General features: G+C 37.2%; 2 protein-coding genes across 2 annotated transcripts; both read left to right on the plus strand.

The window, feature by feature from the left end:
• The first annotated feature begins 1999 nt into the window (after positions 1-1999).
• Positions 2000-3642, plus strand: phospho2 (phosphatase, orphan 2). The gene is made up of 2 exons (XM_053499098.1): positions 2000-2084; positions 2354-3642. The coding sequence occupies exon 2, from the start codon at positions 2360-2362 to the stop codon at positions 3101-3103; it is 744 nt and encodes a 247-aa protein (XP_053355073.1). The 5' UTR covers positions 2000-2084; positions 2354-2359; the 3' UTR covers positions 3104-3642.
• An 891-nt stretch (positions 3643-4533) lies between these two features.
• On the plus strand, positions 4534-12674 carry ssb (small RNA binding exonuclease protection factor La). Its single transcript, XM_053497725.1, has 12 exons — positions 4534-4620; positions 6323-6380; positions 6460-6563; positions 6673-6847; positions 7867-7974; positions 8402-8505; positions 9100-9171; positions 9291-9333; positions 9512-9649; positions 10459-10651; positions 10846-10974; positions 11558-12674. The coding sequence occupies exons 1-12, from the start codon at positions 4535-4537 to the stop codon at positions 11650-11652; spliced, it is 1305 nt and encodes a 434-aa protein (XP_053353700.1). The 5' UTR covers position 4534; the 3' UTR covers positions 11653-12674.
• Positions 12675-14062: the final 1388 nt, after the last annotated feature.

Consider the following 14062-nt stretch of genomic DNA (forward strand, 5'->3'; position numbering starts at 1 on the left):
TTGGTAAGTTTGACCACTTACAGAGAAATGTTGGTCCATAATTTTTATTATAGTTTTATTTTAAAGAATATAGACATAATATCAATCAAAAATTTCAGAAAAAGCACATAATACAAATGTTATAAATTGATTTGCATTTAAATGAGGAAACTAACTAATTGATTCCAAAGCAAAACATGGCTTAGTACTTGGCAAGCATGACATTTGGTTAGGACTTGGCTAGGCCACTCCATGGCCTTAATATGCTTCTTCTTGGTGTCACTCCTTTGCTGCCTTGGCGGTTTGTTTTGGGTCATTGTCATCCTGGAAGACCCATCCACGACCCATTTTCTGAAGGTTCTTATCCATAATTTTACAATTTATGGCCCAGTCCATTGGCCCCTCAATGTGACAAAATCGGTCCACACCTTTAGATGAGAAACAGCTACAAAGAATAATGATTTTTTTTTTAGGGTTTTATTTTTATTTTTTTTTTCATTTTTGTTAGTCAGCATTTTTCTTCCTCCAAAACAGCGAGACTAGTTGATGCCAAAGAGCTCAATTTTGGTCTGTCTGATCACAGAATTTCTGCCAATTCTTCTCTATTCATAGACAACCATCAGACAGGCCTGTATACAGTATGTGCCTTCTTTGACGAGGGAGACCTTGCAGCACTGAAGGATTTCAGTCCTTGTCTGCATATTATGTAACCAATGGTTTGTTTGGTGATTCTGGTCTGATTTGAGATCATTCACAAGCCATGTAGTCCAGGACAGATCCTGTCCTCATGAATATCAATTAACTTTGCAGGTCTTTCATTTGCGAATAATCACTCCAACAGTTGTCTCCTTCTCACCAAGCTTCTTGCTAATGGTCTAGTGACAGCCTTGTGCAGGTCTACATTCTCGTCCCTGATGTCCTTTCACATCTTTTTATTATCGCCCATTGTGGTGAGGTTTGAATGGAAGATAGAGATTCTTTTTGGACAGTTGTCTTTTAAACACATAAGTTGCTGTTAGGAACACGTTCTTAAACTAATCTGTGTACCACATGAGCACATAACCAGTCTGTGGGAGCCAGAATTATTGTTGGTTGGTAGGTGATCAAATACTTAATGAAAATCTACCTCAATTTATAACATTTATATAATGTCTTTTTTTTCCAGATTTTTGGTTGATTTTCTGTCTCTATCCTTTAAAATAAACCTATGGTAAAATTATAGACCCTTTATTTCTTTGTAAGGGGCAAACACAAAATCAAATGTGAACTTTGTGTCTGTGTGTATAAATCTTAATAAGCAGACACATAAAGCATACAGAGTAAGCCATATAACATTTAACAATAATATATTACCACCATATAAGTACTATAATGCTCTCTCTCTCTCTATATATATATATATATATATATGCTAAATTCTATTCCGCGATATTGCTCAAATATCTTCCGTGATTTTGACCCAATATATCACATACACTACTCTTACGCCGGTACCTTGGCCTTACACCCATTAGCCAGTTATCCAGTTAGCTAAACGAGAATTGCGAAAATAGGTAGTCAAATGAATCCAAAGTAAAGGTGAGGTTACAATGGTTTTTAATGTGTTATTTCTTTATTTTAAAGCGAGAAAATAAATATCTACAAGAAGCAACATGGCTATAAATCGAACGGATGTTTAACAACGTTTGCTAGCAAAGTTTAGCCACATACTACCGGAAATGTATTCCGTGTGTTTATGGGAGATGTAGTTTGGACAATGAGTACACTAGAATTAGAAAAAAAAATATATATATAAATAAGTCAGGGATATCGCTTATATAAGTAGATATTGTGTTGAATGTTATGGCAAGCCAAACATAAATACAACCGAAACGTTAACACAGCGAAAAAGCAAGTAAGATCTAAATTTATCGAGCCGGGTAAAATTCAGTTCCGCAGTTATTTGAGAGCCAATCAGCACGTAGGTACAAGTTGATTGACATTCCAAATAGCTAATTGTTGACAAGTGCGGTTCCCGACAGCCAATCAAAAACAGGCATGCTGTAAAATCATGACTTCCGTTTTTGCCGTAATAGATTTTGCAGAATTAAACTGTACACCAGTTGGTAAGCAAAATGAAAGTGTCTGTCTTCTTAAATTATATTAAATATATTGGAGTTTTATTTCTGAATTATATAGCTACCTTTTCTTATGGACTTAGAGGGTTAAATTGGTGGTTTAATATGAGTACTTTTTCTTTCCTAACGTTAGTATATTCAAATAACAGCACATCCAGTATGATTCAGCATTATTTCATATGTACGTGCTATTATTTTAGATCATTAAGAGCAGCTGAAAGTATGTTCAATAATAAAATTCTTTAAAATGTTTACAGAACACGATGAAGAAGAAGACATTAATGGTGTTTGATTTTGATCACACGCTGGTGGACAGGAACAGTGACTTGTGGGTGATCCAGTGCACACCTGAGCAGAGTTTACCTGCCTGGCTCAAGAATTCCTACCAGAGAGGACGCTGGACCGAGTACATGGGTCGAGTGTTTAGCTACATCGCAGAGCAATCTGTGGGTCCGGACACCATCCGGGAGATGATGCAGACGATCCCGTTCACGCAAGGAATGATCGAGCTGATGGAATTTATCGGTCAGAACAAGAGCGACATTGATTGCATTATTGTCTCTGATTCCAACACTTTGTTTATAGAATGGATTTTAGAAGCTGGTGGTGTGACAGGTGCTGTTGACAGAATCTTCTCAAATCCGGCCAGTATTGACCACCGTGGCTGCATCGAGATCGAGTGCTTTCATTCTCACGCCTGTGAGGACTGTCCGGTTAACATGTGCAAGCAGAAAGTGTTAACTGATTTTAAGGACAAGCAGGCAGACACCGGGGTACACTACCAGACTGTGTGTTATGTTGGAGATGGAACAAATGATTACTGTCCTGTTAAGGTTTTAAACGAACAGGACTTTGTGATGCCACGTAAAGGATACAGCCTTGAAAAACTGCTGGTCAAAAGCAAGCATGAAGGCAACACCCCTAAGGCACAAGTGATACCCTGGAGCAATGGGACTGAAATCCTAAACCAGCTGCAAGTCATCCACAAACAACCTAAGCTATTTTAAAACACTAGTGAGGGGCTGTTATAAAACACAGCAACAAAACAAGCTCACATTTTATAGCATACGGGTCCTTAAAATAAACTGATAGTCAAACGAATAAGGTCTGTTTACAGTAACATAAACATTTGCATGCAATTTTACAGTACTTTTGTACTTGATCCATTTTGCACTTTTAATTGCAGAGTAGTGAATTGTTGCTTGATGATGTATTTTTCTTGAATTTGATTGCTCAGGGCAACACAGTGGTATAGTGATTAACACTGTGGTTTTGCACCTCCAGGGTCAATAGTTTGAGTCCCACCTTTGGGTCTGTCTGTGTGGAGTTTGAATTTTCCTTTCATGCTTGGTGAAGTAGGCTCCAGGCCTCTTGTGACCCTGTACAGAATAAACAGTATAGAAACCGAGAGTTTAAGAGGGATTGCACAGATGGTGTTGGTTGATTTATTATAACGTCACAGGTTTTGAATCATTGCATTGTATGTGATATAAAAGCTTAAGTACATCATAATTATGTGAAAAAATTAATAAAAAGTGTTCATTGATATGGTGGTGTTTTCTGTAAGGAGATGCTTATGTAACATTTACAGAAGGAGTCTCCAATGTCAATGATTTGTAACAGTCACATGTAAAGATGTAACTTTAAGTTTTCTGACATCTTCTGACCCAAGGAGTTTAATATCAATACTGTAAGATTTGCTGTATGATGTTCATACAGAGAAGATGTATTTAATTAATAGTTTATCAGTAATACTGATTGAATTCTGGTATTTTATGCATAAAGAAATTAAATGTTTCTGTTGTATAGTATGCGTCTTCGGTGTAGATGCTCTGCAATCTACAGATCAGTGCAGGTGATGGTAGCATGCAGGCATTAGGATCTGCATAACTAGGCAGAGTAGCAGGTTGTTAAGGATCTTTTTAAAATGGGATTCACTGATCAGGGAAGGAAGCATTTAATGTTGTTTTAAAGAAAGACTGGACTGCAAAGTACGTTAGGCTTTAAAGAACAGGGAAGTTGAGGACAGAGAGATCTACAGGTGGCGGTGATGCAACCCACAGAACTCCAGCTAGCAACTAGATGCTGAGTGGTAGAGAGGAAACCTGTTGAGAGGAAAGACTGTGAAAGTTCTGGATACCCGTGCAAACAAACAAACAAAATTTTTGTTTTCTTAATATGTATAAATAATTAAGAAGTGTTTATGGTTGTAATTTGCACATCACATTTTTCTTAAATACAGTCCAACAGCAGCAACAACAACAAAAAACAAACATAAAGTAGTGTAACAATGTATTTTCAAAACTATACACTTCAAATCTAACACATTACATTTTAATATTTACCGAGTGCTTTAATAAATAGAGATTGAATTCGGCCATTTTTGTTGGCGTTTGAACACAATTTCCCATGATGCATCGAGGAACGACTTAACGCGCATGCGCTGCTTGGAAAAGCGTGTGTCAAACGTGTGCGACACGGAGCTGCAGTTCATCCAAACGCAGATAGACACTCAGGCACAAAAGTAAGTGTTTTAATGCTTTTACAAAATATATTATTTATATTTAGCGTTATGTATGTATATATATGAAGTTTGATAGAAACATGATGTATGTTAATCAGTAACGCGTGTATGTGGCATGACTTGAGATTTTATACCAATGTGGCGGAAACAGTATAAGCTATCAGACCAGCATCCATTCAGCACGTTCTGATTAAAATAGTGTAAATAGATGAATTAAGCGCTTTAAAGTTAAGGGAACGTTTCTCAGTCTGGTCCATGTGAAGCAGTTATTGGTAACCAAGCTGAAGCTCCGCATGGTAACACAAAAAATACCCGGAAGTGCACATTTTAAGGATTTACCTGTCTAAAATTCAAACTCTGCCAGTTTAATACGAAGGCAAAACTTTTAACTGTTAATAGTTTCGTATTTTTATTACTTTTCCCCAACACATTGTAGTTAACTGAATGGTATAAATCCAAATCTCGTAAGAGGTGCAGAGTTATCGCGAGAGCTGACGCGTGCTCGTCATTTTCAAAAATGGTGGACATCTATAGTGTGCATGCGCGCGCCCATGCATTATTGCCACTGTGCACAGTGATCAGTGCTGAAGTCCGGTTCATTAATGTTTATATGTTGTGTAGAGTGGTTATATATTGTCTTGTATTGATTTATTGTTAGTGTAATTATAAAGTGTAGTTATATATAGTTAGTATAGTTATATTTTGTGTAAGTATAGTTAAGCACTGGTGTTGGGTGTAACGCGTTAGAAAAAACAAAGTAGCGCGTTAGAGTACTTGGATTAGTTTTTTGATGTAACGAGGAATATAACGCGTTATGTCCGCCATTTAAGTGCTCAGATATTTAGTTTCTTTTTCAAAAATGTAATCCGTTATTCAGACAATTTGTGAGCCAGACAGCAGTCATTCCCAAGTGTGTTTGTGTGTGTGTGTGTGTGTGTGTGAAAGTCGTCTTAGAAGTTCCATTTCTGCAATGGAAAAGTACTCAAACTAGTTACTTTTATCAGAAAGTAACACAGTAATGTAATTGATTACTTTTTAAAGAAAATAATGTTGTAATGTGATTTAAAAAGTAACATCCCCCAACACTGTCGAGCACTGACAATGGGCCCTCTGTTCTCATAATGTGTTAATATCCCTGTTGTTATTATAAGGATTATTAGGGCCCAAGCACTATGACATCAGCCCCATTACTAAAATTTATATTATATAATTATACTGACGATATGTAACTGTTATATGTTAACAGTTTAGTTATATAGTATAGTTATCTATTCTCCATATAGTTCTATATTTTTAGTTAGATATTGGGTTGATATAGCTACATAGTGTAGTTATAAAGAACAGTTATATATTGTTAATATACGTAGATATTGTCTGTATAGTTAGATATCAAAGTATAAACTTTGTTTATAGACTTGTTTTTATCTTCTGTGATAGGAATGAAAAAATAGTTCACAAATCGAAAAGAATTACAATTAGACACAATGTTATGTTTAAATATAAATTGTAACAATCTAATTTTTAAATGATTTTTTTTTAATCCTATCCAAAATGCAGTTCTACTCTGTCAATAAATGTCTATCCCTTACCTTCAACTCCTTTTTCATTTTCTCCAAATACACATCTCATCTCTTAGAGTAGCTGACATTCTTACTTGAAATTATATCATGTCAATCTTTATAATTCCTATTTATTATATTAGGATGGCTGAAGAACAAGAAATGTCTCCCTTGGAAAAGAAGGTGGCTGAACAAATAGAGGTGAGGCACGCACACTGTCCCAAGTCTTTTATTAGACATGTGCTTCAAAAATGCTTACATGAGTCTTTTTTTTTCCCAGTATTATTTTGGAGACCACAATCTCCCACGAGACAAGTTTCTAAAGGAACAGATACAGCTGGATGATGGCTGGGTTACTCTGGAGACAATGCTCAAGTTTAACAGGTACAAGACATGCAAATACAAAGTAATTATGCTGCTTCAAGGATACACAGAGTTCTTTTCCTTGAAAAGTGTCTAGGAATATCAGTCTCAAAAAGGTTTGTCTCCACAGGCTAAAAAGTTTGACCACAGAGGCTGCGGTTATTGTCGAGTCTTTAAAAAAATCGAAAACGGGGCTGTTGGAAATCAGCGAGGATCAAACCAAGATCAGACGAAGCCCAAGCAAACCCCTGCCCGATTACAACGAAGAGTATAAAGATGCCCTTAAACACAAATCTATATACATGGTGAGTAATATCCACCAAGTTACACGTCCCTCCCTGGGACTGACAAGTCTTCATCTTATAGCATGCAAATGTATTTGATGCAAAGTTCAGAAGACTGTAATCAAACTTATTAAACACTAAAATGTTACAATAGTTATTCATATTGTATGGTGTTGGAGTCACTGCTGGAACGAAGGTGAAAATGTTAGTGTTTTGCAAGAAAAACATTTTTTTTTTTCTCCTTTTTTTTAATCCTGGATGTGTGATGGTTGTTTATACTACTACAAGGGGTGTTCAAGTCAAACCGGGACCTGTGCTGAAACTTCTAGTGATACAAGGGTTTAAAACCAATTGACATTTAAAGAAGACTTGAAGCACAGTGGCTTTTGATTTTGAGCTGCTGGAAAATATTTGAATGATGCAAATATTTTAAAGAAGGTTGTACATCCGTGAATGACGAACCTGGCCGAGGTGGCTCAGAGCCCACTGCAGTCGTTCTCACGAACATTGAGCGAGTCGAGCGTCTGATCCTTAAAAACTGCCATATAACTTGACACCAGCTTGCAGGGGAGACGCATCAGTCTGTTGGAACTGTACACACAATCATTTACCAACACCACTTAGAGGAACTCTAATGCTGAATGTTATTGCCACATCCCCTTTACAGTCCTGACCTCGCTCCAAACCATTTTCTCATGTTTGGGTTCTTAAGAGTTTCTGAAAGGCCAGGGTTTCGGATGTGAAGCAGGCAGTCTGATACTGCGACAGCTATTTACCGTGATGGTGTCCAAGCACTACTGAAACGCTGGGATGAGTGCATTAGTGTAGCAGGGGATTATATAGTGAAATATACTGTCCTATTTGCACAATCAAAATTGCAGATTTAAATTGGAAAACTCCTTCTACAGTATGTTGACAAAATGTATAAAATGTCTATGTATTTGATGATGCTGTTAAATCGATGCCCTAACACACCTGTTCTAATGAATACAAACACACTTTGCTGAGGTTTTTATAAATAAATCATTCTAATCCCACAGAAAGGCTTTCCTTTGGACACGACGCTGGACGACATTAAAGACTGGCTCTCTGATAAAGGACAGGTGGAGAACATTCACATGAGGAAAGGGCCACAGAAAACGTTTAAAGTAAGCACAATATTAAAAGTAAAAATAAATAGTCAAGCTGTGAATCTCAGGTAGACCATCAACTGGATTAGATTTTTGGATGCTGTGATTCTGCTTCGATTCCAAAACAAAGTTTACTCTCTGATTTTTCTGCTATATTTCTTACATGTTTTGAAGTGTTAAAATATACTAAAATTATTAATCGATTCGATCACTCTAATACTCAAATATCTAAAAGCAATAAGTATGAATCTGTAGTACCCTGGACCGTGTATAGGGGCTGAGGGATTTGGTTTAGATAAATTTTACAAGTTTTCATTGCAGTAGAAGGAATTGAAAATAGTTTTAAGTAGTGAAATGATGTCTGGGTAATAAAAGGGGCTGATTTCATTGTGATGATGATGACAATGATGAAGGGCAATTTATTCATTTGACTTGCTCTTTCCAGGGCTCCATATTTGCAGTCTTGGAATCAGAGGACGCAGCGAAGGCCTTCGTTGCAAGAGACGATGTCAAACAGTTCAAAGGGAACGACATGATCGTTCTCATCAAGTAAGTCATGATGGAGTAGTGCTGTGTGTGAGCATGTAGGCCTCAGTGCACACGATGTGAGGACACTCTAGCGTAAAAGGCAACAGATTTGGCTTCACCCGTCGTGTATTGGTGCTGTGACCTGGATAAACCTCACTGACCTGAGGTTTAAAGTTGTTTTAAACTGAAAAATCTTCATATTTTAAGCCACATTTTGCAGGCAAATATTTCTTAAACATAATATTTTAAACCTACTTCGTTAATAAGCTAGAGAGCAAATGATTGTGCTAATTCATATGTTTATGGATTTTATGATCCTAAATATACTAAAATGTTCTCCTGGGCAATACATCAGTCTGATTTCTCGGAGTTTAACCAATTTACAATCCTTTGTGAGGCACAGCGTAAGGTGCATATTATTAAATTACTAATAAGGTGTCAATACAGTATTTTTTGCGTACACAGATTTCCAATGAAAGATTTTTGTTTATCGCCATATAAACGTTATAATAGCCTTTAAGCCTTTTCAGTTAAGCGTTTATTAATGCAGAGGGGTCAGATCGGAGTTTTGTCTTTAATGGAAGGCATTGTTTAACATTTGACCTCTTTGTGCAGAGAGGAATATTTTGCTAAGAAAGCGGAGGAGAGAAAGCAGGGTCGCGCAGACGCCAAGGCCAAAGCCAGGAGGTGAGGAGACGTCGTGCTAACACTCTGCATTAGGATACGTGTTGGAGAGCCAGCATAATTGGTTGATTTGTCAGGAATTTAAGTCTTTTAATTTTCTAAGGGAACTGTTTTGTTTTCAGTGAAAAGGAAGAGCAGCAGAAACAGGCTGAGATGGAGGAAATGGTGAGTTTTTTTTGTTGTTTGTTTTGTTGCCCTTATCAAAAGCACTCTATTAGTTCGAAGAGTTTTAAGAGTCAAGTCTTCTTGCCCACGCAACACGGGTTTATACATTAGTGCTGTTGCTGTAATTAATTTAATCTTTTTAAAATGTAATTTTTTTTTTTTTTAATTGTGTTTTCAGAAATCTCTGGATGAGCAGAGAGGCTGTGTCCTGAAGTTCTCAGGAGAACTGAATCAAGTGTCTCGAGAGGATTTTCACAAGGTCTTCGCTGAGCACGCTCAGATCAAATGGATCGACTTTACCAGAGGAGCTAAAGAGGTGAGACTTGCAGTGCGTTCTGGAAAGGTTTCTGAGACGCCATTACAAATTGGCTAGTTTTAGATGGTGGTTACAGTGTAGAGCTGTAAGATTTAATCAGTAACGAAATTTGCAATACTTTTGTTCATCAATTTAATTCATCTATTTAAATGGTCCATTTTCAATTCAGAATCAGTTCTAGACTTCCAAAGTGAAATGGTCTAAAATGGACAAATTCTTTAAAAAAATTATTTACAGAAAATATAAATCTACCTGCATATTTTACAAATATTTACAGTTTGTAAGAGTATTGCACTAATTTATTTTTTTATTTTATAGGCTGTTGGTGTGCTACCTTTTTTTTTCTTTAATTAGATACTTTTAGTAGTTTTTCTTATATTTTAAAACCTGTAAGAAAATTATTTAAGACAAATTAGACCGTAACCGATCGTGTTATGGAATCAAATCGAAAATCGAACCCACTCAGCAGTCTACCCATCAGTCACAGCACTATTACAGCGCTAGTTCAGAATTTCAGATTTGTAATTTGGTCTTGCGTGATATTTTTCCCTGCTCTTAACCTTATCTGTAAAAGTCTAAAACCAAAAAAAATGATACGTGGTCTGCCGTATTCTTAACATTCATTCAAAGTGTTTATGCGAAACCAATGCAAACTTCTGCAGTCAATCTAATAAAAATAAACATCACTGGATATCATCACTGCAGAGTTTGTTTCTGTCGAATCGTTATTACTTTGAGTTACAGTTGGAGTGAAAAAGGATTTTGGAGGAACACTGCCTGTGTGCTCATTCTGTTCACCCTATCCGTAGGGCACTATTCTGTTCCGCTCAGACGCGAAGGCAGCCCTGCAGAACGCGCAGGAAGCAGCCGGAGACTCCGGGCTGAAGATTAAAGATGAAGTCGTTCAGTGGGAAGTGCTGGCGGGAGACGCCGAGCTGGAGACCCTGAAAAAGATCATCGAGAGCCAGCAGGAATCGCTCAACAAACGCAAAGGAGGAAGAGGTCTTGCCTTCATTTAATGTGGTTCTACTGGTTCTTAATTTTTTGGACTGCATGTTGATGTTAATATTTTCATTAGCAACACTAAGCTAATGCTGGTACTAAGCATTAATTGGATGGCTGAGAAAATAAGACAGGACTTGATTAAAAGTATTAATATCATACTCTGTCTTTACTGTTCTTGTTTTGACCTGCAGGAGGTCACAGGGGTCGCGGCCGAGGCCGGGGTGGACGGAGGGACAGAGGAGGACGAGAGCAGACACATTTCCAGGGCAAGAAGACTAAATTCGACAGTGATGATGAAGCCGATGATGGCGAGGATGCAGGTAAGGAGGAGACTATGGGTTTCAACACAGAAGTCTATAAAGAACAAAACACTCGGATGGATGATCACTGATCGTAACGTTATGACCAGTGACGCCAACTATATACCAGTAGTAGTTTTTCTTATATTTTAAAACCTGTAAGAAAATTATTTAAGACAAATTAGACCGTAACCGATAGGATCGTGGGCACTCAAGGCTCATTCATGCCTGTTGGGGCCAAAGTCCAGCCTGTTCAGTCCAGGTCCTCCGTTATGTCCTGGTTAAGAGAGTTTGATACTGTACGTGGAGGAGAATTCTAATTTTTATTTATTGTAAGACACCTACTTTAAGCCAGTGCTGAATGACCATTTGCGCATTTGCATGATTAAATGGTATGTAATAAATTAGACTGGACAAAAGGGGGTATTAAAGTGCTAATGCCTCCTTGTGTAAATGTAGTTTGTATTCGTATATGCTGATACAGATATTTACAGTTATGGTTAAAAGTTTCCTTTATTTTTCTATATAATCCCCTCTTTGTAATGACTTCCTGTTTTTTATTTACTTATTTATTCATTATTTTTCTCCCATCTTGATCTTGCAGAACCCGCAGCACCAAAGAAGCGAGCCCTGGAGTCCAACGGCACAGACGCTGAGGCTCCAGCCTCCAAGCAGGCGAAGGAGGAGAACGGTTCCTAATCGCAGAGCTGCAACGCAGCTTCCTTCACATGTACTGTAAATATTCCCCACAGTTGCAAACAGATAGCTGAGAAAAATGTCCACCGTGCCTGCTCACCCACAAGTGTCCCGTCTCGTCCTGGACCGAGCTCTTGGCTAAACGTTTTCATTTTGTCTCTGAAGGCGCGTAATGGCGAAACGTTCCCTCGAATTTAATCAGCCAATCACAAACATGATCACACAACACTGTTCAACGTTTTCTAGAGTCAATATAAAACCATGGCATTGCATTTAATAATGACACCGTGAGTTCGGCTAACCGTAGAGCTAGCGTTAAACTTAATGCTTATTATTTATCTGATTAACATTAGTCAACTTGCTTTATATGCTCATGAATGTTTATCAGAAGGTAGTGGTGCAGACCTGGTGCACCAGCTTGTGTAGGAAGTGTTAACGTAGACCTTGTAGTTAGTGCGTGTGTACGTAGTTTACAGCGCTCAAGGTTTTTAATTCTGTTAAAGACTTCTTTTTTTTTTTTTTTTTTTTTATAAAGGGCATTCAGGTTAAACTGGGACTTTTGATTTTGCAGAATAATCGTTTTCATCTTAACAGTTAAGAGTAAAACTACCTTCATTTCTCTGTATAATCCCCAGCTACATTAATGCACTAATGGATACCATAAAGGTAGGACAGTCTTCCAGTACGCCGAAGCCATGTTCAGACTGCCTACTTCACATCAGAAACACTAGCCTCTCAGGAATTTCTTTAACAGCCCAAACATGTGGAAATGGCTTGGAGCGGGGTCCGGACTGTATGGGGGATGTGATGATAACTCGCAGCTAAATTCCTGTAACATGCAAATGGTGTTGGTTAATGATTGTGTGTGTAGTTCACGCACAAATGTCTCACAAGTCCCTGTTTGGCTTGAACATCTATCGTGGTTAATATTTGGCAGTTGATGTGATCAGGTTTGTGATTGGTTGATGAACTGTAGGACCCTGATGGCAAGGGCTTGTGCTTGGATTCCATTTTCATCCGCCGATGATGATTTGTTTAGAAAATGACAAATGGTCCTGATTTCCCAACCGTTTCAGGTCCGATCAGGACGACTCATGGGCTTCTCTCTGATTACTCAAAAACCGAAAGCACGTGGAACTCCATGGATTCTGCTGACTAACCTCAGGACGGGTTCGGTTATTCTACATCTTTTGGTTTGACGTTGGATTTTCGATCTCATTTTTGCGTGTCAGCTGAATATTTTTCTCATTTTAAAGGCAGAAATCCGGAGCTTGTCAATAAGCTGTATGTCATAATTATCTACCATATCATACCAATATCTACCAATTTTGTCTTTTCCTTTTTTTTAGTAAGCTGACCTGAATGATTTTGTTTTGTTTTTATTTGACCCTTGTGTGCTCATCGTCCCAGGTGCCATTTTTTTAAGTTCACTTTTTCTTTACACTGACCTTGAGGAGTTCAACAGAAGGCACTCTGACATTCTTTACAACTTTATTTTTCATGTGTGGTGCATTTAGCTCATTTCATATTTTGAATTTGAATAAAAATGTAAAAAAAAGTTTGTGGTTTTTCTTTTCCTTTTTTTTAAGCACAGGAATCAAATCTGATCATAGATGCCATTTCCTCCATGACAAGCTCCTAGTTCATGATTCATTTGTGTCACATGTAGGGTTAAATCTGTATCTGCCTGGAAAGTATAAAACTCTGTCCATAAAGAAGTTACATTCAGGTAATTTACAGTCGCCCATTTGAAATAGCATTTTGATTAATAAGAATAGTGAGTGGAGTGTAAATATAAAACATGACACAACAACATGGTTTCTTATACACTGCACAGCCGGAAAAAAAAATCTCATTTGACAGCCTTTTGCTTTGATTACGGCTCTGGCATCGTTTTATTAAGCACATGCTATGTCAAACTTTGCATATATTTACCCGTTTCTCACTGGTACGTGCCTTAGGTTTAATTTGTTTAATGCATGAAAGATTAATAGGTCACTGTGTGGCTTAACAAAAAAAAAAAAAAAACATTCTAAAACCAATCAGGGACTAGACTGAAAATGAGAGACAAAAAAGTAATTCAGGAAGCCTGGAGAACTATTCCTCAACACTACATTAAAATACAAGAAAATATGAAACAATGAGGTGGGTTAAGACTTTTGCAGTGTAAGACGTGCATCCTCGTACAGTCAAAGAAATGTATTTAATACTGATTTATGAAGATGTGAAGAGGCGCTTGTGTCTTTAGAAGAATTCAGTTATATTTAATTAATACACAATGTACGCATTTAGAAACAGCATATTTTTTATTTGTAAATAATTTTTCACATTGAGTAGAAATTTAAAGTATTAATATATATTTATTGATAAATATTTATTTATAAACAAAATTGACATGTAACACAAGTTGTAT

This window comes from Clarias gariepinus, chromosome 6 (assembly GCF_024256425.1).
Source record: "Clarias gariepinus isolate MV-2021 ecotype Netherlands chromosome 6, CGAR_prim_01v2, whole genome shotgun sequence".
Lineage (NCBI taxonomy): Eukaryota > Metazoa > Chordata > Actinopteri > Siluriformes > Clariidae > Clarias > Clarias gariepinus.

Excerpts from the sequence above, each read along its gene's own strand:
- ssb (XM_053497725.1), top strand. The coding sequence starts at position 4,535 with ATGCGCTGCTTGGAAAAGCGTGTGTCAAACGTGTGCGACACGGAGCTG. Across the intron at positions 6,381-6,459 it reads AGGTGGCTGAACAAATAGAG|TATTATTTTGGAGACCACAA; the intron begins GTGAGGCACGCA and ends TTTTTTTCCCAG. Across the intron at positions 9,172-9,290 it reads GCCAAGGCCAAAGCCAGGAG|TGAAAAGGAAGAGCAGCAGA; the intron begins GTGAGGAGACGT and ends TTTTGTTTTCAG.
- phospho2 (XM_053499098.1), top strand. The coding sequence starts at position 2,360 with ATGAAGAAGAAGACATTAATGGTGTTTGATTTTGATCACACGCTGGTG.